The 25,023-nt window shown below is 45.5% G+C and overlaps 1 protein-coding gene across 3 annotated transcripts in view; it reads left to right on the top strand.

Annotated features, from left to right (window-relative positions):
- Positions 1-25,023, top strand: part of LOC120032611 (cytoplasmic phosphatidylinositol transfer protein 1-like) — a 78,792-nt gene that overhangs the window by 46,533 nt on the left and 7,236 nt on the right. For all 3 annotated transcript variants that reach the window (XM_038978778.1, XM_038978776.1, XM_038978777.1), the window contains exons 2-6: positions 7,281-7,429; positions 10,370-10,458; positions 11,007-11,014; positions 13,103-13,174; positions 17,750-17,848. In XM_038978778.1, coding sequence (XP_038834706.1) covers positions 7,281-7,429; positions 10,370-10,458; positions 11,007-11,014; positions 13,103-13,174; positions 17,750-17,848 — 417 coding nt within the window. The remainder of the gene's footprint in view (positions 1-7,280; positions 7,430-10,369; positions 10,459-11,006; positions 11,015-13,102; positions 13,175-17,749; positions 17,849-25,023) is intronic.

Consider the following 25,023-nt stretch of genomic DNA (forward strand, 5'->3'; position numbering starts at 1 on the left):
GGCTAACGTCATACTCCATAACCCGATCCCATAGTTTTTCCTGGTCAGGTCACATTGTCAGGAACACTCCTGGTTAGCCCGTAGGCTAACGTCATACTCCATAACCCGATCCCATAGTTTTTCCTGGTCAGGTCACCCTGAACATAACCTGACGTCTACTAACACCCCATCTATACCGAGGTATGATCTAGGCCTAGAGATATTGCCACGCCGGTTGTTTTCTGAATCCATGGTGTTGACCCGAGCAGCAGCATTCTAATCTGTAGCAGTATTGATGAAGCTGTTGTTCAGTGACAGAGACTTACGGGGCCAGTGCTGTCAGTTGCATTGTCATCAGGCAAATTGCATAAGCAGGCCAGGGTTGTTGGTTGGGGCTCTTCTGCTTATTGAAGCTTTGATTCATCTTATCTTCTTTACATCTCCTAAGACTGCACAGATTCCAAAGCAACTAGGGTGTGCGTTCCAAATGGCCACCTATTCCCTATATTATGCACTACTTGTGACCAGGGCCCATAGGGGTACACTATAGGGAATAGGTTGCCATTTGGGACGCCTACTAGATTACGTGGGTTTGATCAAGTAGCGTATGTTTTAACGCAAATTCTGTGGACTGTTGAAGCGCTCCATTTTTAGTTACAGACCGAAGGACGATATTCAAACGATCAGTGCCAAACGTTGTTTGTCCTGCAAACATTTACAACTAGCCTGCGAACACTACTGCTTTTCTCAGTTACTAATTCAAACCAGTGGTGGCTGGTGGGCGGAGATATCGCAGCAGCGGTATCAAACATATGGAAGCCATGTGTTTTATGTTTTTGACACCTTTCCGTCTATTCCGTTCCAGCCTGTCCTACTACATCTCTCCCACCAGCCTCCTCTGGTTCAACATGGATCCCCCTCATCACTGTTTCAAATGAGAACATGGACAATGGCTCATTCAACCAATACAAGATACTGTATTCTCGCTCTCTATATTTTGAAACCGCTGCCCCTCGTCAACAAAGATTGTCACTAGGGCTGTTGCGGTGACCATGTTAGCGCCACACTGGCAGTCATCAGGAGTTCTGACTGTAGTAAAAGTCCACATGACCGTTGAGTCACGGTAATCTCCTGTTATGCACACTGGACATGTGTTGGCAGTACCCAACTTGCTAATGATCATCAGGTCGCTAATGGCCTGGTACTCGAGGCTCTTTTGTCCTTCTAACCACTCTGACGTCAATGCAAATGAAATGGAAAATCACATCAAATAAGTATCATCAAAACAGAATGTGCTTTTAAAACTCACCTCACTGTGATCAATGTGAAGAAAGAAGTTCAACAGGTTGAAACTGAGTGGAAAACATGGTCGTTGTGCATGTTGTTTCAAAGCCTAATACAATGAAATGGACAGCGCTTTCTAAGGTGATGATTCATTCAAAATATGCATATTAGAGCTTATGCATACGCATAGACCTATATATGAGCACAAGCCCCCCCCCCCCCCCCCCCCAAAAAAAATGAATTAAAATAATGATTGTTTGCATCACTGCCTGGTATGGCAATTGCTCGGCCTCTGACCGCAAGGCACTACAGAGGGTAGTGCGTACGGCCCAGTACATCACAGGGGCCAAGCTTTCTGCCATCCAGGACCTCTATACCAGGCGGTGTCAGAGGAAGGCCCTAAAAATTGTCAAAGACCCCAGTCATAGACTGTTCTCTCTGCTACTGCACGGCAAGCGGTACCAGAGTGCCAAGTCTAGGACAACAAGGCTTCTCAACAGTTTTTACCCCCAAGCCATAAGACTCCTGAACAGGTAATCAAATGGCTACCTGGACTATTTGCATTGTGTGCCCCCCCCCCCCCAACCCCTCTTTTTACACTGCTGCTACTCTGTTTATCATATATGCATAGTCACTTTAACTATACATTTATGTACATACTACCTCAATTGGGCCGACCAACCAGTGCTCCCACACATTGGCTAACCGGGATATCTGCATTGTGTCCCACCCGCCAACCCCTCTTTTACGCTACTGCTACTCTCTGTTCATCATATATGCATAGTCACTTTAACATGTACATACTACCTCAATCAGCCTGACTAACCGGTGTCTGTATGTAGCCTCGCTACTTTTATAGCCTCGCTACTGTATATAGCCTGTCTTTTTACTGTTGTTTTATGTCTTTACCTACCTATTCACCTAATACCTTTTCTGCACTATTGGTTAGTAAGCATTTCACTAAGGTCTACACCTGTTGTATTCGGCGCACGTGACAAATAAACTTTGATTTGATTGTGCCATTATACAATACATAGCCTACCACGTTACGCACAGCAGAAAAACATTTTAAAAACACTGATTTAAGATGTCATTGGTATATCATTGGTTTAGCCTATACTCCAAAATGTCAACAAATTCTAGTAATCGACTCTGAGTGTCGACTGTATTAATATGCATACTGGATGGACTGGTTACCTTATTCTACGCTCCAAACTTTTTATTCCTGAGTCTGGGAGTAAACGGAGAGGCCTAGGCGATGCTGTTGGTTCACTGATTGTGCAGGGCGGCTTACATAGTTAGCCTACAAGTATAGTGGATTTGTATTTGATTTTGAATAGCCTAAGTAATAGCGCATTATATTCTCATAATTAATAGGCTGACGCATGACCTTTTTAGCTGCAGAATATCTCACCACCATGTGTTTCCATCTCCTCCCCTCTCTCCTTCATTCTTTTCTTGAGAACACAGAGAGAGGAGCTGTCAACAGTTTTTAATGAAATATCTTTTGTTGTGAAAACGTTCATTTGAGGCGTATTTCCATCCATATCGGATGAACCGTTTACTACTATAGCCCATAGAAGCGGATTGAATATAGCACATTTTTGTACATGGCTAAAACAGACAATCCAAAAATAAATCATAAGGAATAAGGTTTTGAAGTGTCTGTCCTATATCTGAGAGATACAATCCCTGAGTTTTCTTAAGTTCCATTTTTTTACCCATATTTGGGCACGTTATTTGTGGCACATTTTACCCCCTATTCACTTTTTGCCATTTTTACAGCCCGGTAATGGATTACCTTCAGAGGACTCCCATGATGCTTGTGTGCGTTGCAAAGCAGAACAACCGACACACTCATGTTCGTGATAGTCTCCCCTTTCGATGGTGGTGACGACTACTAGTTTGTAGCTCACACGGTTTGCGTTTTGCAGCCAATTACGTGACGATTTTCTTGTCCGCGTCCTCTCAGGTGTAGAAAAAGACCGCTTTCACAAGCTCCATGTTATGGAATAAACTCAGACTTTATATCGGCAGAAAGAGGGGATTGAGCTAAAGCCACACGAGTGTGTCAATCCACTCATTAAGATGGACGTTCTCTCGGAGGATTCTCTGTGTTCCTGTTAGACATCCAGCCAGGACTGCTTTCCTGCTCCCCACCCCCCAAAGGGACACTCCCGGCCCTGGATGATGACATTGCAGTGTCCCCCATCCACCCTGTCTGTGACAAGTCTCACCCACGCGGGCGACACCGGTCTTAATAATTGATTGCGTCTCGGGCTGCAATGTGCAGCAATTTGCTACTGTAGGTGGTTCCTGAGTGCACTTTTGTGCTGAGGCATCCATTTCTGACACAAGCTCACTCTCCATAGCCCCTGGGAGACCTAGGGGTTCCGGCTGGTGAGGAATGGAGTGAGTCATTCCGGTGCAGTTTCCAATTTTTGTAAGGTTAAAGGAGACACCAGCTGACCGTAGAGGTCACGGAATGGAGGGTGGGAAGTGGTTGTAGTTTAAAGAGCTGGACAAAGTGGCCTCTACTGCAATGTGACAAACTTTCAGATGATCGCTATTGGGCAGTGTGTGTGTGTGTGTGCGTGCTGCCTATGCATCCTGAAAACTGTGACACTCGAGGACCCTTGGTGATCCTTGACACCATTTTGGGCTTTTGGGGTCAATCCTTCAGTTTCCTCTGAAGTCACTTAACACCTTAAGCGCCAAGGCTGATGGAAAAGTTAGAAGCCTCAACCCCCCCTTCCACTGCACTCCCCTTCTCCTCTTCCCTTTTCCCCTCTTCCTCTCCTCTTCTCCAAAGCTTTACTTAGCAGCAGCCTGGCAGGTCATGTGTGGAGGATGAGTGGTGAGAGAGATGCGGTAGAGGAGTGACTCAGCAGGGGATGAGTGGAGGGCTTCACTTGTTCTCAGCTGGCCACAGATAAGAGGATTAGCGTCGTTCAGTATCATCTCAGCGTGTCCTCTACCTCTCGCCCTCTTTTTCTCGTGCTACCGCTCTCCAGCTTCTCCCTCGCTCTCCTGGATAATGTTCTCTTATCTCCATTTCCCTCCATTTATCATCCTCTCTCTCTCTCTCTGCCAATCCTGGTTCTTCATTCATCCTCTGTCTGCCTGTCCTGGTTGTACGTTCATCCTCTCTCTCTGCCTATCCTGGTTCTTCATTCATCCTCTCTCTCTGCCTATCCTGGTTGTACGTTCATCCTCTCTCTCTGCCTATCCTGGTTGTACGTTCATCCTCTCTCTCTGCCTATCCTGGTTGTACGTTCATCCTCTCTCTCTGCCTATCCTGGTTGTACGTTCATCCTCTCTCTCTGCCTATCCTGGTTGTACGTTCATCCTCTCTTTCTGCCTATCCGGGTTGTACGTTCATCCTCTCTCTCTGCCTATCCCGGTTGTACGTTCATCCTCTCTCTCTGCCTATCCGGGTTGTACGTTCATCCTCTCTCTCTGCCTATCCCGGTTGTACGTTCATCCTCTCTCTCTGCCTATCCTGGTTCTACGTTCATCCTCTCTCTCTGCCTATCCTGGTTCTACGTTCATCCTCTCTCTCTGCCTATCCCGGTTGTACGTTCATCCTCTCTCTCTGCCTATCCCGGTTGTACGTTCATCCTCTCTCTCTGCCTATCCGGGTTGTACGTTCATCCTCTCTCTCTCTCTCTGCCAATCCTGGTTCTTCATTCATCCTCTCTCTCTGCCTATCCGGGTTGTACGTTCATCCTCTCTCTCTGCCTATCCTGGTTGTACGTTCATCCTCTCTCTCTGCCTATCCCGGTTGTACGTTCATCCTCTCTCTCTGCCTATCCTGGTTGTACGTTCATCCTCTCTCTCTGCCTATCCTGGTTCTACGTTCATCCTCTCTCTCTGCCTATCCCGGTTGTACGTTCATCCTCTCTCTCTGCCTATCCGGGTTGTACGTTCATCCTCTCTCTCTGCCTATCCGGGTTGTACGTTCATCCTCTCTCTCTCTCTCTGCCAATCCTGGTTCTACATTCATCCTCTCTCTCTGCCTATCCGGGTTGTACGTTCATCCTCTCTCTCTGCCTATCCTGGTTGTACGTTCATCCTCTCTCTCTGCCTATCCCGGTTGTACGTTCATCCTCTCTCTCTGCCTATCCTGGTTGTACGTTCATCCTCTCTCTCTGCCTATCCTGGTTCTACGTTCATCCTCTCTCTCTGCCTATCCCGGTTGTACGTTCATCCTCTCTCTCTGCCTATCCCGGTTGTACGTTCATCCTCTCTCTCTGCCTATCCTGGTTGTACGTTCATCCTCTCTCTCTGCCTATCCTGGTTCTACGTTCATCCTCTCTCTCTGCCTATCCTGGTTGTACGTTCATCCTCTCGCTCTGCCGGCTCTTTTTCTCAATCCTCTCTCCCTCTTCTTCCAACCTCTCTGCCCCCTCTGTATCTTTCCACTCCTTTCCCAGCCCCACCCTCCCCTCCCTCACCATCTCTCTTTCTCTCTCTCGCTGTGCCTCCCCCCCCCCTTTCTCTTTCCATCCTTTGTCTCTTGCTCCGGGACAGCAGCTTAACTCTGATCAAAAGCCAGTCTTTGTGGATTAACTTTGAATGATCAAAGCCTCAATAGATTGGTCAGGAAGTCTCAGAAGCACTTCACTGGTGGTCGTTCTTTCTAGTCGTCTTCAAAGGAAAGGGCAAGAGCCCTGAAAAACAATGACTTCCAAATGTTGGCGGTGACATCCTGAAGGGTGAAATTAAATCTACCTCAAACTCAACTGTTTTAATAAAGCATTTGTGACAGATGAAGCTCACAAAAAAAAGAATCTGTTTATCTGGTGTTGACGTGTCATTGGAGATGATTATCTGTGTGGTTCCCTTTTGCATTGCTGTGTGGTTCCCTTTTGCATTGCTGTGTGGTTGTCGGTTGAACTCTTTTATTTTTTGATTCTGTTGCTGAACATGTTCATGCTGCTGGCATAAGCTAACCCATCTCTGGTCTGGTCCCTCTCTGTTTCCTCCAGACAAATCCACCTTTCAGCAGGACAATAACCTAAAACACAAGGCCAAATATACACTGGAGTTGCTTACCAAGAATGTTTGAGTGGCCTAGTTAGAGTTTTGACTTAAATCGTCTTGAAAATCTATGGCGAGACTTGAAAATGGCTGTTTAGAAATGATCAACGACCAACTTAACAGAGCTTGAATACTTAAAAAAATGATCATGGGCAAATATTGTACAATCCAGGTTTGTAAAGGTCTCACAGACTTACTCAGAAAGACACAGCTGTAATCGCTACCGAAGGTGATTCTCACGTGTTGACTCTGGTTGAATACTTATCTAATTTAAAAATATATATATATTTCACCTTTATTTAACCAGGTAGGCCAGTTGAGAACTAGTTCTCATTTACAACTGCGACCTGGCCAAGATAAAGCAAAGCAGTTCGACACGTACAACAACATAGTTACACATGGAATAACAAACATACAGTCAATAATACAATAGACCAAAACAATTAAGTAAACAAGTGTTCATTTACATTTTTAGTGTTATTTTTTTATTTTTTTTACATTACACAATATTTTGTGTAGATCTTTGACAAAGAAATGACAATTACATCCATTTTAATCCCACTTTGCAACAACGAAATGTGGAAAAAGTCCAGGGGTGTGAATACTTTCTGAAGTCACTGTGTAAGAATTCATACGTGTTCTTCCTATTCACGGTTGTTAATGTTCGTGTTGCGGTCGGGTCCACCTCTCTGTTTCCTCCGTTACAGGACTAGATCAGCTGTATTAAATTCATTTGTTAAACTGAACGTGTTCGTGTTGCGGTCGGGTCCACCTCTCTGTTTCCTCCGTTACAGGACTAGATCAGCTGTATTAAATTCATTTGTTAAACTGAACGTGTTTGTGTTGCGGTCGGGTCCACCTCTCCGTTTTCCTCCGTTACAGGACTAGATCAGCTGTATTAAATTCATTTGTTAAACTGAAAGTGTTTCTGTTGCGGTCGTACCCTAAACATTGTCTCCCTCTGTTCTCTCCAGTACAGGATTGGTCAGCTATATATGATCAGCAAACACAGCCATGAGCAGAGTGACCGTGGCGAAGGGGTGGAGGTGGTCCAGAATGAACCGTTTGAGGACCCCGCCCACGGTCAGGGTCAGTTCACTGAGAAACGCGTCTACCTCAACAGGTGAGTGACCATCATCCACCCGTGTTGAAGGTACAATCTGAGATCTGTGGTCAATGGTTGTACACCAAAACAAGATGCTGCTGTTCTACTGACAATAAATCCCAGGGGGGGACATCTATAGGTTTAGGGCACTATGTAGGGAATAGGGTGCCATTTGGAATGCTGACAGTGTTGTTCCTCACACACTCGAGGCTTCGCGTGGCAGACTGCTGCTGTTGCGTTGCCCCGAGTTACTTAGCCCTCACAGCTGTGTAACACACAATACTCCCCCTTCACTTCTTGGCTCTCAGCAGTGTGTGTGTGCGTGCGTGACCTCTCCCAGCGCATCGCTGAGCATCCAAGGACAGAAACTTCCTAAGTCGGCAAGATCTACGGATAGAGAGAGGGACAGGGAGCGTTAGATTTCATCACAAATACATGTGTCAGCGGTCGGGATGCCCGGGACCTAAAGGTGCTGAGTCACCAGGGTCTGCCCTGCCGTACCGCTCATCCTAGAGAGAGAAAGAGTGAGAGAGAGGGGGAAGGAGGGGAACAGAGGGACACACGGGAAGGAGGGGAACAGAGGGACACACGGGAAGGAGGGACACACAGGAGAGAGCGAATGGGAGGGAGGGAGAGCAAGAGAGAGATACATGCATATTCAGAAGGAGACATATTTGAACATGATCAAAAAACCTGCAGCAGGCTCTTCAAAACGACACATCCTGGGTCAGGTCTTATGACAGTCCGTCCCGCTTGGATCTGTCATGGAATACATCATGTATAGTTTGAATAAGGACTGGCTATAGACTACAGTATTACTATCATAACAATTTGTCACTACCCAATTGCCAGGAGGAAAACCTTCACCATTCATTATTGTAAGAGAAGATGTGAACACGTGAAGTACTGTCTTAATGGTGACACAGTTCATCAGAGGACACAGTATGACGACGAGGGAATTATCTAGTGAGATTGAGCAACAGCAGGGACACTGTGTGTGTGTGTGTGTGCATATGTTAACTCGCCACTCGTTGTGCAACCACGGCTACAGTTACCTAAGCCCCTACCACCTCTTAAACACACTCCCCGCTGCTCTAGTTCTTCACAGCAGATGGGTGCCTTTCAGCCGTCTGTCTGTGTGTCCATGTTGACTACTACAAGTGCACCCTCTCCATAAACATCCATCTCAGGCGTAGTGAACCAGGTGTCTGCCTTATGTAAGGAGGGAGGGAGGGAGAGAGAGGAGAACGTGGGAGGAAGAGACCACTCCAAGACACACGGACTCCGCCAGCTCTTCTCAACCTTCTGTGCAAACCAAGGCCTTTCTGTCGCGAAAACATAAATGTCATGGGAAATAATTGAAGATGAGAAGAACATTCTAAGTGTAATAGACATTTAGTTTCGGGCCAGTTATGTCTCATGCATCACAACAGAACAGGACAGATATGATTTATTTAATAGAAATACATTGGTCCTAATATTCCTAAGCAAGCAGGAAATTGAAGCCAGTGGGCATTGCGTCATTGGTCCCCAGCACTCAATCCCCTTTCTGATTCGCTAGATCATTGTTCTGGCTTGAAAAACCTCTTAACTTAAACATAAATTAGGAATTCATTATTTCAATGGTCTTCATTACACATCGACTCAGTTCATTTTGTGATGGAATGAAGTGAGTGGGTCTACTTTGCGGACACACACACACACACACACACACACACACACACACACACACACACACACACACACACACACACTTTCAGAACTTAAGCGCAAATGACTGGTTTCCCTGCCAGAGTCTTTAAATACTGTAGGAATGGGTGAGGTGTGGGATGTGGGAATAGAGAAACCTTGCCACCGCTTTCAGAGCTTGGCGGGCGCAGTGTGACGTGCCAATGTGTGGACGGGCATGATGGATTGTTTTAAAAGAAGAATGAGAGACGTTGAGCAGCTGGAGTGACAGTCATTTGCTTTTGGGGGACAGGCTGTGAATAGTCGGCCTGTCAACATTTCTTTGGCGTTTCCGTTTCTTTTTATATCAGCTGTCGCCACGCGCTCAGTCATGTAGCTTCTTTATCAATGTGTGATCAAAGAAAATAGCATTTCTAAAGCTTTTATTAGAGATTGGAGGCTTACACACACACACACACCAATCTCTATGCCACAACGCGGACACACACACACACACACACCAATCTCTATGCCACAACGCGGACACACACACACACCAATCTCTATGCCACAACGCGGACACACACACACACACACCAATCTCTATGCCACAACGCGGACACACACACCTTTTATATGTCACTGTTACACTCACTAGAGCCTTTGAGTGAATGTCCCCTTCAGCTTTCTCTGCCAAGGCTTGTGTGTTTCGGTGCACCTGCGTGTAAAATAGAGCTCAACCTCTCCCCCAAAACCTTGCCGTTGTAATAAAATAAAATAAAACATTGAGGCAGTGTTGTGAGGCTATAGACGGCTCTGGTAAGTGCTGCTGTCTTTCGTCATCTTTTTCAATGTTCTTAGTTTCATTTTCAAGCTTCTTTTTTAACTGCCTTCAATGGCCGGGGCTTTTTAACACGCCCACTCACCTTGAGAAAGAAACAAGGAAGGAAGAAAAACCACTTGAACTTTAGAAATGCTGATGGCGCCAATTAATCAGACATGATGTATCTCTTTCTTCTCTCTCTTTCTCTCTCTTCTCTTTCTCTCTTTCTTTCTTTCTTTCTCTCTCTTTCTCCCTCTTTCTCCCTCTTTCTCTCTCCATCTCTCTCTTTCTCTCCATCTCCATCTCTCTCTCTCTCTATCTCTCTCTCTATCTCTCTCTCTATATATATCTCTCTCTCTATATATCTCTCTCTCTATATATCTCTCTATATCTCTCTCTCTCTCTCTATCTCTCTCTATATCTATCTCTCTCTCTATATATATCTCTATATCTCTATATCTCTCTAGTAAATTGCCCAGCTGGGCTCGAGCAGTGGTGCCCAACATCTTCTACGTAACAGAGAAGGCCTGGAACTATTATCCCTATACCATCACAGGTGAGCGCACGCTCACACCGACGTCTTATTGTAGAACCAGGATCCATGCACCACTAATGCTTGTGTTAGGTCAGAAATGAACTCTGACCACGTATCGACCGTAACCCTAGCGGAAATGCACCAGGCTAACCTCAACCTAATCTAGTTACTGTGGCACTGAGCTCATAGCATGGCCAGGCTAGCTGAGTCAAGTTATACTGTAGTGTGCACACAGCTACACCCCCCCCCCAAAAAAACGTTCTAATAAAGTTGCGAGAACATTCTGGCAACGTTTCTGTCTGTTTCCCATTTGGTTTTGAAATAACATGTCAGACTATTATTCTCGTAACGTTATTAGAACGTCGGGTCAGCATCATTTCCCAGAAAAGTTTCTTCAAAAGACAATGGAAAATGTTCAGCAGCGTTCCGGATATGTAAGCTGCGTTGTTTCTTGTGTCACATCGTAACCCTGTCTGCGTTGCTACCGTGTTGCTGCGTCATTGAAGCCCTAACTGTGGTGTGTTTTCTCCCCTCTGCTCCCACGCGTCCCTCTGCGCCTGCCTCTCTAGAGTACACAGTAAGTATCTCTTCCTTTTTATTGATCACAGAGCTGTGAAGAGAGCCACCGCAGTTCAGTATTGCGCGGGGTGTCCGGGCGCATTCAATGCAGCAACGTGGAAGGACCAGGGAAGAACGCCCCATCTCTCTCTCTCTCTAACCATTTTCTTCTGCTTCACTGGTTGTTTTAGCTAGACGTTACATATGGAGTCAGTGTTTTGGGATATGTGTATATAGAAGGCTTGGGTTGTGTAGTTTTAATGCATATTTATTGTGTTATTTTGGATTTGTATCAAATGTATGTGGCTTTGTTAGGTTGAACCTTTCCCCTTTTGAGACATTGCGTATGGCTATCCATAGCAACAGCTTAGCGCACTGTGTGTTCACGCTTGTGCATTTCCATGTGTCTCTTCTGAATTACAGCTCTCTTCATGGTGATGAATGTATGTCTGTAGTTAGGCATGTGCTCTCCAGAGATAAAGACGCATCCATACCCTCGTTTCACTCACGAGAAGCGTCATACATTTTTACTGCCCTGAGGATTCAGTTGCCCTTAAGGTGTCAAATGATGTCCATTTACTTGCTGCCAGAGCTTTCTTAAATACTTTTCTCCAGAGCTTTCTTTAAATACTTTTCTCCAGAGCTTTCTTTAAATACTTTTCTCCAGAGCTTTCTTAAATACTTTTCTCCAGAGCTTTCTTAAATACTTTTCTCCAGAGCTTTCTTAAATACTTTTCTCCAGAGCTTTCTTAAATACTTTTCTCCAGAGCTTTCTTAAATACTTTTCTCTGGAGCTTTCTTAAATACTATTTACTTGGTATTAAATGCCTTTAAAGCTGCAATATGTCACTTTTTGGGCGACCCGACCAAATTCACATAGAAATGTGAGTTATAGATCTGTCACTCTCATTGAAAGCAAGTCTAAGTAGCGGTGCTTGTTTTGTCACATAAACTGAAATTAGGCTAACTATTGGAAGTTTAGCAACCAGGAAATGGTGGAGTGATTTCTGCGTAGAGTAACGTATTTTCACATGTCCATATCTTTTTGAGGTTTAGGTATCCACTATTTATTTGTGTGGCGTGGGTTTGCTATAGATGTTGATTCCAAATGTTCTTGGTTGAGAGATTTTAGTACATGACTCTATACAACTATAAGCTGTTATAGATGCTTATAGCAAGTCTTATAATGTGATAGGAGTCATAATAACTGATGCAAGCAGTAGAAAACAGATACAAACACACCTTATGGAACAGGGGGGACTGTGACGCAACACAAACATAGGCACAGACACACATGATAACAAACGCACTATACACACACACGTACACATGGATTTTGTGTTGCAGATATGTGGTAGTGGAGTATGGGCCTGAGGGCACACACTTAGTGTGTTGTGAATTCTCTAATGATTGTAATGTTTTAATATTGTATAACTGCCTTAATTTTGCTGTAGCCCAGGAAGAGCAGCCAATGGGGATCCATAATACATACAAATAATGCTTTATACACTGGTAGTTCACAGGAAGGTATTAACAACCAACATTCGTCTCAACCCATTATAAAACATGACTGTAGCAGTGTTTTTTTGTCTGAAAAGGGTTTAAGATTGATGACAGTCTTGGAAACCTGCCGCTGCCACCTGTTACATACTGTCTAAAGCCTTTGAGCTGCGGCATTTTGAAATTCTCCGAAAGTGATAAATGCCACCACAATGAGTCATATGGCTTAATATAGAGAGGAGGAGAGCAGCAGCGAGAAGAGGATGGAGGGGAAACGGGGGATGAAGGGGAGACATGGCTCTGACAGTGACCGAGCCCGTTTCAGGCTCAATAAAAGGCTGTGTGTGAGTCATAGGAGGGGGGTACATGCACACCACACACAGACCACTCAGACATGAGCATACTCCCATACATTCATCTCTCCTTTTCTGAACAAAGAACCAAACGCATCAGTTGGTGGGGATATTGGTACAAGAAGTCTAGAGACTAAATGTCTCTGACACACAAACCATTATTAAACTAAACACCAATTTCAGGTGAAAGATGTTGTTTTTCCACCATTTTCAAATATCTCACCTGAGACATTTTTTCTGTTTTTGTTTCGCAGTGTTCTTTCTTGCCCAAGTTCTCCATTCACATAGAGACGAAATACGAGGACAACAAAGGCAGCAATGACAACGTGAGTAAAGACCGTGTGTGTGTGTTGCTCTGAGGCCTTCAGTATGATAAAGTAATTCCATAATAGGGGCCTTATGGCCCCTCAGTGTCTGCCAAGTGCAGTTCTGCTAATTGAAGAGGCCATTTAATTTATACTCTGGCCTTCTCTCTCTACCAATTCACAAACTCGTTTCTCTACAGAATAATATCTCTGCTATTATGTTAGCATAATAGTATGTTAGGATGAAGTGTGTGTGTAAGGAGAATTTCAGTCTTGGTCTTAGAAAAATCCACTCTTAATGTCGTGAGAGAGTAGACGGGCATCAACCTGTCTGGTCATTTATCATGGCCAGACAATGTTAGTGAAAGTCCTGCAGATGTGAAAAGAGAGGATGCTATATCAGACTGAATGTAAAGGAGAGGATGTTATATCCGACTGAATGTAAAGGAGAGGCTGTTATATCTGCCTGAATGTAAAGGAGAGGCTGTTATATCCGACTGAATGTAAAGGAGAGGCTGTTATATCCGACTGAATGTAAAGGAGAGGCTGTTATATCCGACTGAATGTAAAGGAGAGGTTGTTATATCCGACTGAATGTAAAGGAGAGGTTGTTATATCCGACTGAATGTAAAGGAGAGGATGTTATATCCGACTGAATGTAAAGGAGAGGCTGTTATATCCGACTGAATGTAAAGGAGAGGATGTTATATCCGACTGAATGTAAAGGAGAGGCTGTTATATCCGACTGAATGTAAAGGAGAGGATGTTATATCCGACTGAATGTAAAGGAGAGGCTGTTATATCCGACTGAATGTAAAGGAGAGGCTGTTATATCCGACTGAATGTAAAGGAGAGGCTGTTATATCCGACTGAATGTAAAGGAGAGGCTGTTATATCCGACTGAATGTAAAGGAGAGGTTGTTATATCCGACTGAATGTAAAGGAGAGGTTGTTATATCCGACTGAATGTAAAGGAGAGGATGTTATATCCGACTGAATGTAAAGGAGAGGATGTTATATCCGACTGAATGTAAAGGAGAGGCTGTTATATCCGACTGAATGTAAAGGAGAGGATGTTATATCCGACTGAATGTAAAGGAGAGGCTGTTATATCCGACTGAATGTAAAGGAGAGGATGTTATATCCGACTGAATGTAAAGGAGAGGCTGTTATATCCGACTGAATGTAAAGGAGAGGATGTTATATCCGACTGAATGTAAAGGAGAGGATGTTATATCCGACTGAATGTAAAAGGCAGACACTCTGTTCTCTACATCTGTAATCCGACCCCAGCCTACCTCTCTTCTCTAACAACTGCTGGCCAGTGTCTCTGTGCGTACACACACACACACACACACACACACACACGCATACACACTTGGAGTCATATCACGCACATATCAAATACACATTTGGTGTCGCGTACAGACACACAGATGCCGACACGCGTATGTGTTTGCACGCACAAGTTCCACTAAAAACCTCCCATGTGATTATTTCCACGGACAATGCAGCTTCAGGGCTGGCCAGCACAAGCTCTGCATCAACACTGTATAATCTGGTCCAAATTTCAGAATCTTCTCTGCCAAGATACTGTACGTTGTGAAATAATATGCAGCCCTGTGCTTCTGTGCTCACGGTGTTATGAAAGATAATGTCAGGTTGTAAAAATGTGTTTTCACGCTCACAGTCCTATTTCCTGACAGAGAAGGGGTTGAATGTCTGTTTGGATTTAATTTGTGTTTGTGTGCGTGCCTGTGTGTACATCCATGCATGTGTGAATGACAGTGCGTCTGTGTGAATGACAGTGTGTGAATGAAGTAGTGTTTGTGTGTGAGCGGACTGCATATTCTGTCTGAATGAATGGAGGGTGTGGTTAGAGGATGTGATTGATAATTCCACTGTCGTATCAGGTAGCAGACCGTGACAGGGCAGGGCTGCCGTTAGGCTTGGAGAAGAGCCACTGCTTAAATACTGTTCCTAATGGTTTATGGTTGTCATTATCTATCTCTCTCTCTCTCCTTGAGACTTCACCATTAGACAGTTGCATAGTTTCTTTCTCTCCCTCTTACTTGCTCGTTTTCATTCATTCTTGCACACTCTTTCTTCCCTCCACCTCCCTTGTCCTTTCCCCCTCTTCCTGACGTTCTCCCTCTTCCTGACGTTCTCCCTCTTCCTGACGTTCCCCCTCTACCTGACGTTCCCCCTCTACCTGACATTCCCCCTCTACCTGACGTTCCCCCTCTACCTGACGTTCCCCCTCTTCCTGACGTTCCCCCTCTTCCTGACGTTCCCCCTCTACCTGACGTTCCCCCTCTACCTGACGTTCCCCCTCTACCTGACGTTCCCCCTCTACCTGACGTTCCCCCTCTACCTGACGTTCCCCCTCTACCTGACGTTCCTCCTCAACCTAACGTTCCCCCTCTTCCTGACGTTCCCCCTCTTCCTGACGTTCCCCCTCTTCCTGACGTTCCCCCTCTACCTGACGTTCCCCCTCTACCTAACGTTCCCCCTCTACCTAACGTTCCCCCTCTTCCTAACGTTCCCCCTCTTCCTAACGTTCCCTCTTCCTAACGTTCCTCCTCTTCCCGACGTTCCCCCTCTTCCCGACGTTCCCCCTCTTCCCGACGTTCCCCCTCTTCCCGACGTTCCCCCTCTACCCGACGTTCCCCCTCTTCCTGACGTTCCTCCTCTCTCCCCTCATTATTTATTACATGTTCTTCCTCTTTCTACTCCCTCTTCTCTTTGTCCCTTGGCTGCACTTATCTATGATGGCATGTCACCCCCAATGTGCCAGCAGGACTCTTTCACACATCTTGTGGCAGAAGGGCCCCTTGGAGGGAGAGAGGTGAGGAAGGGAGAGAGAGGTGAGGAAGGGAGAGAGAGGTGAGGAAGGGAGAGAGAGGTGAGGAAGGGAGAGAGAGGTGAGGAAGGGAGAGAGAGGTGAGGAAGGGAGAGAGAGGTGAGGAAGAGAGAGAGGTGAGGAAGGGAGAGATATGGAGAGAAGAAAGGAAGATGAGAGCGATAAAGAGAACCGAGATGGACAAGAAGATGGAAAGGAGAGAAAGACGACAGGAGATATATTGAAAGGGAGCGCAAATGTGCATGTCCACGTCTCTCTGTCTGTAAGCACTGAACCTCACACCTCCTGACATTCAGCACAGCACTGCAGCTTCACACCCTGCTATAAGTCACTGAGGGCAACCAGGCAGTGGTCAGAGTCCACACCTCAGTCCACAGTATCGATTGGAGAAACGTGTGTCTGGCCCGGGGGAGGGGGGTGGTGGCACACTTTACCAACCCATAGGGCATCTTGAAGTTTTGGCATTGGAGACTAGTCCAAATACAGCACATCAGCTGAACCAAAACAATCTACTGATCATATTGCTTCCAAATATGATATTTCATTTACGTTAAGTCATACATCATTTGACAGGTTTCTTTATGTAGTTATTATACCTCAATAAGGTACAAATATATTATAAATGTGGCACCATCACAGCCACATTCTTCTCGCTGGACTCCTATTCATAATCATGTTTGGCAGCAAGGCATACAATATTCATCCGTAGCTACAATACCCACCCACAGCTACGAGCATGAAGTCTACATATCTCTCTTAGGTTGTGATCACTGGTGTGAAACTCTTTTTATTTTTTAATGTTAGTTCTTGACATTCATGCACTATTTATCCATACTCTGCAACTTCAATACATCCGCCGTTAGCTGGAAGCATTGATGTGGAACATAGACGTTGAAACACACTTTGAAATGTTGCACGCTGCCCTGTCTGAGCATTCGATCACTCATCCCCTGAGGCCTAGCGTACTGGAGTATTCCTCTCTATAACCGAGCCTAGCTCTCTCTCACACACACCTCTAGCTCCTAAGATGGAAACAGAGCATGGTTAATGCTGTGTTTCCATCTTTTCCCTGTGGCTATGTCTGTGTCTGTCTGTCTCTGTCTGTCTGTCTGTCTGTCTGTCTGTCTGTCTGTCTGTCTGTCTGTCTGTCTGTCTGTCTGTCTGTCTGTCTGTCTGTCTGTCTGTGTCGAACTGGAGATAATGACAGTGAGAATACTGTATAGTGGACGTCAATCAACAGCAAGCTTAGAGCTCTCCCTTCTGGCTGCGTTGCACAACGACGTGTCCCTGCAGTAGCCTAGTGGAGCAGCTCAGTTTAAGATAAAGTGGTCCATAATCAAAGATCTAAGATCAGGGCCTGTATGGATCAAGTGTCTCAAAGTAGGAGTGCTGATCTAGGATCAGGACCCCCCCCCCCCCCCTGTCCATGTAATCTTATTCATAATGAACTAAAAGGCTAAACTGTTCCTGGATCAGCACTATGAGATGCTTAGTGAATATGGGCAATGATAAATCAAATATCTGACCCCGTGGATATTCTGACCACTGGCTGAAATAGAATGGACAATGACTAGCTTCCGTCAAATAACAAACAGGGCCTCGAATGATAACACGGAGATTTGGGAGGCACAATCAACATCAGTGAGCTGTGTAGTTTTGCGACGAGGATATTGTTGATGCCTGAAGCCATAGATTACTAACTGTACCTCCTGGGAATTTTTGTCTGTTTTCAGATCTTCTCAGACAGTGAAAATAAAGACCAGGAAAGGGAAGTGTGTTTTGTGGATATCGCCTACGACGAGATCCCTGAGAGATACTATAAAGAGTCTGAGGTGAGTCTGTCTGTGTGTGGTTTCATTAGAGGTAATGGGGGTGTTATTATTAGGGGTTATTACGGGTTATTGCAGCCGAGGCAGGCTGTCTCTCTGTAGTCAAACACTGGTACTTGGAGTCTTATTATTAGTCTGAAAATAGAACCAGCAACATGATTCAGACATAACAATGACAGTGGATACAAGGACATTTACCGATACTCAGTAATACTCAAAGATACAGTGATACGACAGACGGACACCATTTCAGTCTATTGGTTTTAGAGGTCGACGATTAATCGGCATGGCCGATTTTAATTAGGGCCGATTTTTCAAATTTTCATAACAATCGGTAATCAGCTTTTTTGGACACCGATTACATTGAATTCCACGAGGAAACTGCGTGGCATGCTGACCACGTGTTACGCGAGTGCAGCAAGGAGCCAAGGTAAGTTGCTAACTAGTGTTAAACTTACCTTTTTATAAAAAAAACAATCAATCTTCATATAATCACTAGTTAACTACACACGGTTGATGATATTACTAGTTTATCTAGCTTGTCCTGCGTTGCATATAATCAATGCGGTGCCTGTTAATTTATCATCGAATCACAGCCTACTTCGCCAAACGGGTGATGTTTTAACAAAAGCGCATTCGTGAAGAAAGCACAATCATAGCACGAATGTACAGTTGAAGTCAGAAGTTTTACATACACCTTAGCCAAATACATTTAAACTCAGTTTCACAATTCCTGACATTTAATCCTAGTAAAAATTCCCTGTCTTAGGTCAGTTAGGATCACCACTTTATTTTAGGAATGTGAAATGTCAGAATAATAGTAGAGAATTATTTATTTCAGCTTTTATTTCTTTCATCACATTCCCAGTGGGTCAGAAGTTTACATACACTCAATTAGTATTTGGTAGCATTGCCTTTAAATTGGTTAACTTGGGTCAAACGTTTCGGGTCGCCTTCCACAAGCTTCCCACAATAAGTTGGGTGAATTTTGGTCCATTCCTCCTGACAGAGCTGGTGTAACTGAGTCACATTTGTAGGCCTCCTTGCTCACGCTTTTTCAGTTTTCTATAGGATTGAGCTCAGGGCTTTGTGATGGCCACTCTAATACCTTGACTTTGTTGTCCTTAAGCCATTTTGCCACAACTTTGGAAGTATGCTTGGGGTCACTTTCCATTTGGCAGACCCATTTGCGACTAAGCTTTAACTTCCTGACTGATGTCTTCAGATGTTGCTTCAGTATCCACATAATTTTCCTCCCTCATGATGCCATCTGTTTTGTGAAGTGCACTAGTCCCTCCTGCAGCAAAGCACCCCCACAAGATGATGCTGCCACCCTCGTGCTTCACGGTTGGGATGGTGTTCTTCGGCTTGTAAGCCTCTGCCTTTTTCCACCAAACATAACAATTGTCATTATGGCCAAACAGTTCTATTTTTGTTTCATCAGACCAGAGGACATTTCTCCAAAAAGTACGATCTTTGTCCCCATGTGCAGTTGCAAACCGTAGTCTGGCTTTTTTATGGCAGTTTTGGAGCAGTGGCTTCTTCCTTGCTGAACGGCCTTTCAGGTTATGTCAGTATAGGACTCGTTTTACTGTGGATATAGATACTTTTGTACCTGTTTCCTCCAGCATCTTCACACGGTCCTTTGCGGTTGTTCTGGGATTGATTTGCACTTTTCGCACCAAAGTACGTTCATCTCTAGGAGACAGAATGCGTCTCCTTCCTGAGCGGTATGGCGGCTGCGTGGTCCCATGGTGTTTATACTTGCGTACTATTGTTTGTACAGATGAACGAACGTGGTACCTTCAGCCGTTTGGAAATTGCTCCCAATGATGAACCCGACTTGTGGAGATCTACAATTTTTTTTCTGAGGTCTTGGCTACTTCTGATTTTCCCATGATGTCAAGCAAAGAGGCACTGAGTTTGAAGGTAGGTCTTGAAATACATCCACAGGTACACCTCCAATTGACTCAAATGATGTCAATTAGCCTATCAGAAGCTTTTAAAGCCATGACATAATTTTCTGGAATTTTCCAAGCTGTTTAGAAAGGCAGTCAACTTAGTGTATGTAAACTTCTGACCCACTGGAATTCTGATACAGTGAAATAATCTGTCTGTAAACAATTGTTGGAAAAATGACTTGTCATGCACAAAGTAGATGTGTTACGCACGCCTCTATGAAGAGGGAACGCAACACCCTGCTGCAACTCAACTCCCCGTGAAGTGAAAAAGGTATGGGCTGTAGGTGCGAGTAAGGATGACACAAAAAGCAGAATTGACCGTTTACTAGGATTTATTTCCTTATACGGTAATATGGGGAAAAGGGGCTGGACGGAACCAAAGCAAAGAAAGTAAATATCAAAGCTTCCCCCTCTCCTATCTAACCTGCCTACCCACTACTTACCTAATTTAGCACCACCTGGTGCCCTAACCAAAATACAGGGGGTGGTCCGCCCAGGTCTTACCTAGTGTGCCTAGACATTGAATATACTACGGGTATATGTATGCCCGCGGACCTCTTGCCTAAGCACTCCCAAAGTGCCTTCTCCTTCCCCCCTGGGAACAAATGAAACAGAACAACAAACAATCCACTTCACAACAAAACTGAGAACTAACTCAGGTCACTAAAGAAGCTCTGACCAAGCAACAAACACAGAACATTGCAAAGCTGCTACCAACAACAACTAACACAGTGCATACTCACGACCAACATGCTATAACCCCTCAGCCATAAACCTCTCTCTCAGCAATGATCTATCTAACATTCAATCTCAGCCTATAATGATATGATTCTCTCTCTCTCTCTCTCTCTCTCTCTCTCTCTCTCTCTCTCTCTCTCTCTCTCTCTCTCTCTCTCTCTCTCTCTCTCTCTCTCTCTCTCTCTCTCTCTCTCTCTCTCTCTCTCTCTCTCTCTCTCTCTCTCTCTCTCTCTCTCTCTCTCTCTCTCTCTCTCTCTCTCTCTCTCTCTCTCTCTCTCTCTCTCTCTCTCTCTCTCTCTCTCTCTCTCTCTCTCTCTCTCTCTCTCTCTCTCTCTCTCTCTCTCTCTCTCTCTCTCTGTGTGTGTGTGCATGCTGGGTGTTTTTGGAGTTTGAGTGTTTGGTGTGGAAAGCTCTATCCTAACTAACTTTCTTGATTCTTTTCTTTACATGTTATTTTCTATGGTGGAGGGTTAATGCAGTATTTGTTTTAGCGGTATCCAAAGTTTTTTTTCAAAGTTAGGGTGGAAGAGGACAGAGTAATTTTCCTGGGGTTTGGAAGGTGCGGTGTGCGCGATGGCTTCTCAGCCTAGCGCGGAGGAGACGCTGTCGATACAGCATGGATTCAGGTGTGTTCCTGAGAACGGAGTTAAGGTGGAGGAGGTTCTGCTCGCGGTCGGTGAACAGGTAGGAGCTGAGTTTATACATTCTGCTTCTAGAATGAACAAAGCTGTGGTTGTGTTCATGAAAAGGGCTAATTTGGTTGGTAGGCTAATTGCTAGCGGAATATTTGTAAGGGATGTGTTGGTGTCAATTTCACCTCTCTCTACCCCTTCAACAAGAGTTGTAGTGGCCAATTTGCCTCCGTTTATTACGGATGATCAAATTAGGAAAGAGCTGAGTCGTTTTGGTAAGTTTGCTAGCGGTTTCCGTGTACTATCAGCAGGTTTTCGGGCAGATGCCGTTAAGCACGTTGTTTCGTTCCGGAGGCAAGTGTTGATGTTTCTGAACAACAATGAGCAACAGCTAAATGTGCACTTTAAAGTGAGACATGGGGAGGGGCTCTATGCAGGTTTTGCCAGCACAGATAGTCTACGGTGTTTTGAATGTGGGGATTTGGGGCACAAGAGTTTTGCGTGCCCACACAAAGGCCGTAGACAAGGTGAGGGTACAGGCGCCAGTGGGGGAAATCGAGGTCAAAGTGCAGGGGGTAAGGAGATGCAGACAGCAGAGGCTGGGCCTAGTCAGGCTAGAGATGGTGGTGTAGATGAGGTTGGGCCTAGTCAGGCTAGAGATGGTGGGGTAGCTGTAGCTGAGTTTAGTCAGGCTAGAGATGGTGGGGTAGTGGAGGCTGGGTCTAGTCAGGCTAGAGATGGTGGGGAAGCAGAGGCCGGGTCTAGTCAGGCTAGAGATGGTGGGGTAGCTGAGGCTGGGCCTAGTTATGCTATGGAGGGTGGTGTAAAGGGTGCTGGGTCTAGGCAGGATATGGATGGTGGTATAGAAGAGGCTGAGTCTAGTCAGGCTATGGATGGTGGGGTAGCTGAGGCTGGCCCTAGTCATGCTATGGAGGGTGGTGTAGATGATGCTGGGCCTAGTCATGCTATGGAGGGTGGTGTAGATGATACTGGGTCTAGTCAGGTTATTCTAGTGGATGAGGAGAGTATAGTGGGGAAGTGTAAGAGATTAGGGGTGGAGGAGGAGGGTGTCAAGCGGAAAAGGAAAAAGGGTGTGGGCAAAGGCACAATGGAAATGTTGCCTGTTGCTGTGGGTGAGGCCCTAACCAGAGAGAAAGAGCAGGTGGTCAGGGTGGGAGATAGAGAAGAGGAGGAAAGTGAGTCTGAGGAAGAGGATGAGGAGTTATTTTTTTCAGACTCTTCTTCAATTGGCCCGGAGCTGACAGCCAGTCAACCAGAGGGGTCTAAGTACACGTTGAGAGAACTGACAAGGTTCCTGAATGAGACTAAGGGGAAAAAAGTTAATCTTGAGGCTTTTTTTCCTGATCCTAGAAAGTTTGTAAGATCAGTAAAACATGCAATGAGAAATGAGGGGCATGGTGTCCTCTCACCCAGGAAACGGTTTAGGTTGAGGAAGTGGGTCACAACAGTGCGTAAAGGTTTACCTTCAGACACTGTTTAAATGTTTAATTTCTTTCTGACACTGGGGCTTTTTGAGCTTTTCTATTGGTCTATTTCTCTGCTGGCTTTTCTCCCACTTCTTATGGAGACTCTTCGGGTAGGCTCGCTCAATATAAATGGCGCCAGAGATGCGGGAAAGAGGAGTGTGTTGGGTGAATATGTAAAACAACAAAAAGTACAGGTGTTGTTTCTGCAGGAGACGCATAGTGATGTGGTGAATGAAGTTGATTGGGGGCTCTGGTGGAAAGGGGCAAGTGTGTTGAGCCATGGGACAAATCTTAGTGCAGGGGTGGCAGTCCTTTTTGCACCGGGTATGTCTGTAAAAATTTGCTCCTCAAAGGAGGTGTGTAAGGGCAGGTTGCTTGTTGTTAAAGCAGAAATTAACAGCATGGGCTTTGTTTTTATAAATGTGTATGCGCCTAACACAGGGAGAGAAAGAGGGGTTCTATTTGGGAGTCTTAGACAGGAACTCTCACAAGTAGCGCCTGAGGAGACGCTGGTGATCGGAGGTGACTGGAACTGTACAATGGATTTTACAAAAGACAGAAATGGGGAAGAGCCTCATTCAGTGTCAGTGGGAGTGTTAGGGGACATCATTAACCAGTTCGACCTAGTGGATGTTTGGAGAACTAAACATCCAAACACAAGACAGTATACATGGGTGAAGGTTTTTGGGGCTAGGGTGAGTGCAGCCCGACTTGATCGTTTTTACATGTCCAGGAATCAGAGCAATAGGCTGCTGGGCGCTACCATTCTCCCAGTGGGGTTTTCGGATCACCACATAACCATGGCTCGGCTGTCTATTTCACCAGGGCCCCGGCAGGCATCTTATTGGAAGTTCAATGTAAAGCTCTTACAAGATGCCACTTTTTGCTCAGGTTTCCAGACTTTTTGGGAAAGGTGGGGGCAGCGAAGAGAGGAGTATGAGTCTCTGAGTCAATGGTGGGATGTGGGGAAAGTGCAAATTCGGCTTTTCTGTCAACAGTACACAGCTCTCTCATCCTCAGAGGCTAGGAGAGTATTGGGGGAACTAGAGCGGTGTATTAGTGAGATGGAGGTAGAGATGGTGGGGCAAGGCAATGTAGGCCTCCAGGCTAATTTAGCCGAATTACGTAGGGACCTGGGCAGTTTTTTCCAGGTTAAAGCAAAGGGAGCACTTGTAAGAGCTAGGTTCTCCATGCTCAAGGAGATGGATGCTCCCAGCTCCTTCTTCTTTGGTTTGGAAAGACAGAGCAGTGAAGCCAAGGGTATGCATTGTTTACGGCTCTCTGATGGGCGGGTGACCTCTGTGGTGGGGGAGATGCGGGAGCGGACTGTGGAGTTTTATACTGAATTGTATAGGGCAGAAATGTGTGATCCTATGTGTGCTCAGGTCTTGTTCGCAGGACTCCCTAAGCTCTCTCGGGCACAGAGGGATGAAATGGACATTCCTCTGTTGTCACATGAACTGGCAGAGGCCGTAACCCAGATGTCCCCCGGTCGTGCACCGGGGGTCGATGGACTTCCAGTGGAGTTTTACAAAAAATTCTGGGGAATAATTGGACAGGACTTCTTTTGCGTCTTGCGTGAGTGCATCGGGGTAGGAGAGTTGCCGATGAGCTGCCGTCGGGCGGCACTGACTCTCCTGCCCAAAAAAGGGGACTTGTGTGAACTTAAGAACTGGAGGCCTGTGGCATTACTCTGTGCGGACTACAAGATTTTTGCCAAGGTCCTCTCTAACAGACTGAAGTCCCATCTGGACTCTATAATACACAAGGACCAGACATATTGTGTACCGGGACGCTCAATCACGGACAACTTGTTCTTGATTAGGGACATGTTGGACTTGTCGAGAGGTTCTAATGTGAACTTTGGACTGGTCTCTTTAGATCAAGAGAAGGCCTTTGATAGAGTGGATCATGAGTATCTGTTTAATGTGATGTCTGTGTTTGGGGTTGGGAAGAGTTTTGTGACCTGTGTGAAGCTGTTGTATGCTGGGGCGTCATGTATGGTTAAGGTGGGAGGGGGGCTCAGTAGGCCAGTCTGGGTGAGACGGGGCATTAGACAAGGATGCCCTCTATCTGGGCAGCTATACACACTAGCCATTGAGCCTTTTTTAGGACTGCTACGCAGGAGATTGCAGGGAGTGTGCTGGACAGGCATGGATGTGGTGACAGGAATAGCAGTGTCAGCATATGCAGATGATGTTTCTGTGATGGTCAGGGATGGGCAAGATATGCAGGAACTAGAGACCAGTCTGAAGGTGTACGAGGGAGCTTCATCAGCTAAGGTAAACTGGGGAAAGAGCAAAGCTCTGTTATGTGGGGCATGGGGGGATAGGGCTCCTCCTCTGCTTCCAGGGGGTTTG

The sequence above is a fragment of the Salvelinus namaycush genome, chromosome 39 (genome assembly GCF_016432855.1).
Source record: "Salvelinus namaycush isolate Seneca chromosome 39, SaNama_1.0, whole genome shotgun sequence".
NCBI lineage: Eukaryota > Metazoa > Chordata > Actinopteri > Salmoniformes > Salmonidae > Salvelinus > Salvelinus namaycush.